Consider the following 3,367-nt stretch of genomic DNA (forward strand, 5'->3'; position numbering starts at 1 on the left):
GTGCTTGGGATCCTCCTGTGAAGCGCTTCTGTGGTGTTTCCTCCGGTGTTTATAGTGGTCTGTCCCTGCCGCTTCCTGTTGTCAGTTTCAGCTGTCCGCTGTGGTGGCCGGTATATTGGGTCCAGGTCGATTTGTTTGTTGATGGAGTTTGTGGATGAGTGCTATGCTTCTAGGAATTCCCTGGCTGTTCTTTGTTTGGCTTGATCTATAATGGTAGTGTTGTCCCAGTCGAATTCATGTTGCTTGTCGTCTGCGTGTGTGGACCCAATATACCGGCCACTACAGTGGACAGCTGAAACTGACAACCGGAAGTGGCAGGGACAGGCCACTATAAATGCCGGAGGAAACACCACAGAAGCGCTTCACAGGAGGCTCCCAAGCACTGAGGATGTCACCTAGACAGGGGACGAAACTTTTGCAACAAAAACTTCCAGCTCGGTGAACAGAACCACAGCAACGAACACCCGAGCTACAAATCTTCTCACAAACTTTGAAAAGTTTACGTGGTTGGCAGTGAGACGGAGTATAATAATTAAGCTCACTGCAATCTTTGCAAAGTGAAGAGCAGCAAGATATTAATCTCACTGCACGCAATCTGGTAGCTATGCCATAATCTGGAGTCTTCCCATAATTAGGACCTTAAGCAAGCTGGTGATCAGAAATCTAATGTGAAGTACCAAGTATTACTCATTAAAGCAAATCCTAATTGGTTACTTCAATATGATGAGGTGGCTAGAATAGTTCAAAAGGACAAAGTAAAGGAATAGCCTATGTGGTTGCTTGTTCCTGCTCCTCTCAGACTATGGTCTATCTACCTTTTCACCATATCCACCTTGAACTCTTTTGAGTATATTTTGCATGATCGGCTAATGATTACAATGAAAAGATGCAACTGAAAATGGTTGACCATTAGTTGAGTGACCTTCAGCTCACTGACATGCCCTCCATTTTGAGGCCAGTCACAATAATCAAGGGAAGGTGATGCACATTGTCAGAGGAGACTCCCATGTGATTCTGATTCAGGGATTGGATAGAAGCTACATGAGGTAAAAGGGCTCCTGAATATGGTGAAGGGTCAGGAAACACAATAGTATCCCAGTAAAACAGATCTCGAATGTTAGATCAGTTAATTGTTCCCATTGGATGAAATAAAGCAATAATTCGCTGTAATCCTCCTGTGCCAAACCTACTTGGAAATCATAGAATCCCTTGTGTGGAAGCAGGTCATTCAGCCCATTGAGTCCACACCAACCCAACCAAAAGCATCCTAACCACACCCACTGCACATACCCTATCTCTGTAACACTGCATTTCAAATGGCTAACCCACCTAGCCTGTACTTCTTTGGGCACTATGGGCAATTTAGCATAGCTAATCAACCTCACCTGCATACCTTTTGGCTGTGGGAGGAAACTGGAGCACCTGGAGGAAACCCTCACAAACATGAGGAGAATGTGTAAACTCAACATGGACAGTTGTGTGAGGGTGGAATTGAATTCGGGTCCCTGGCGCTGTGAAGCAGCAGTGATAATCACTGAGCCATCGCGCTGCCCTTAGAACGGCTTGAGGATACCTGGGATCTTGAGCATGAAGACTGATAGGGGGTTCTTCCTCATCCTCTCCAATTACAGCACCAACATCAGACGGACCTCGATAATGTTTACACATTGAAGCAAATCATAACACAATATGCTGCGTTAAATTAAACAAATTGGACTCAGCTCCTGGGCATGGCCCCCATGAGGGAATTATCTTCTGCTCCCACGCACAATCGCTACATATCTGCACATTAATCAATCACTGCTCCCAACTTCAGTGGCTATAGAATGTTTAGTGTCTTGTCAAGTACACCAGTTACACGTGATGATCTGTAGCACTTACTGTCTACGCTGTCTTGTAGTCAGCAGCATGCAGTGTAGATCTCCTACTACAGCCTATAATAGATGCAATGTGTGGCACTGAATCTCATCCTTGGATAATCCAGTCCATTCTCAGCACAACACGCAAGACAGCTTCCTGTCACAATGCCTTTGAACTGAACACTAAGGTCTTTCAAAAACAAAACAATCCGAAAGAACCGCGGATGCTGCACATCAGAAACAAAAACAGAAACTGCGAGAAAAACTCAGCAGTTCTGGCAGCATCTGTGGACAGAAAGCTGAATTAACGTCTCTGGCCCAGTGACCCTTCTTCAGAATGAAAGTGTCTTGCATTTCCCACTTGTGATTGAACTATTCATACTTCAGGATCTGATCAGTGGAGGACTCTTCATTACACAGTGATCTCTGATAAAAGTAGTGCACATCTCAGATACATATGCACTAGATTACAGAAATAGTGACAACATACTTCTTTGAAAGGAACAGAGAAAGTTGAGGGAATGCCAGCTTGTGGCTTCCTAGCCGCGTAGTGCTCCAGGAAGATATTGTTGCCTTGTAGAATAACGTCTGGCATCCCAGTGATTGGCAAAGAGTCAGGGGAGACACTGTGCAGGATTGTGTAATGTAATTCCCCTCCATAAGAAGTAACCTATAGAAATGAATACAGGAAGGTAGCAATTAATAAGGTAAAGATCAAGACATATAATTTGCCATAATCCCCTTAATCAGACTGTGCATTAACTAGATTCAGTACAGACTACATCTTTGGTAATAGATGTGTCGACAGTACCAAGACTGAACAAACATTATTCTGTCTCTACAATGAAATCATTATATTAAACTTTAAACATTTGCAGAGTTATCTTCACACAACAGATGACTAGCTTCAGAAGGAAACCTTTACATAACCTCCCTTGGAGACAGTGTTCCTCATTCACCACTGTTCAATGTCTGGATACAAGATTGAAACTTTATTGCTGGAACAGCACAGCAGGTCAGGCAGCATCCAGGGAACAGGAGATTCGACGTTTCGGGCACAGGCCCTTGGTGTACAGGGACTGGATGTCCATGGTGAAGATGAGGATGGTGGATACAAGATCATTGGTCAAACATTAGTAATACATGGATTTCACCAGAGACAATTTGTTACTGTCCAAGTTGCTGTGCAGATGCCTAGGTTCTCTCAGCCTCTGGGTGATGTAAAATAATGTTCTGCAGGGTGCACCTTCATCGTTTTGAAAGGAGGCAACAGCTATGAGTCCAACTAAGGCAGAATTAGAAGTGTTAATGCGTGCGTGCGCATATGTAAGACAGATAGACAGTGCGTGCAGCAGTGTGAGGGAGAGTGTGAGATGGAAAGAGAGGGGGAGGGTATGACAGAAGGAGTGAGGGTGGAGTGGGAGGGTGAGGAGGTGGTAGATGGAGAGTGTGGCAGGGAGAGAGAGAGGGTGCGAGAAAACGAGTGGGGAGTGGAGGATGTGATAGAG

The 3,367-nt window shown here is 44.7% G+C and overlaps 1 protein-coding gene across 1 annotated transcript in view; it reads right to left on the bottom strand.

Annotated features, from left to right (window-relative positions):
• Window positions 1-3,367, bottom strand: part of hspg2 (heparan sulfate proteoglycan 2) — a 522,026-nt gene that overhangs the window by 263,635 nt on the left and 255,024 nt on the right. The window contains exon 25 of the mRNA XM_043675530.1: window positions 2,350-2,529. Within this exon, the coding sequence (XP_043531465.1) occupies window positions 2,350-2,529 (180 nt within the window). The remainder of the gene's footprint in view (window positions 1-2,349; window positions 2,530-3,367) is intronic.

The sequence above is a fragment of the Chiloscyllium plagiosum genome, chromosome 34, assembly GCF_004010195.1.
Source record: "Chiloscyllium plagiosum isolate BGI_BamShark_2017 chromosome 34, ASM401019v2, whole genome shotgun sequence".
Lineage (NCBI taxonomy): Eukaryota > Metazoa > Chordata > Chondrichthyes > Orectolobiformes > Hemiscylliidae > Chiloscyllium > Chiloscyllium plagiosum.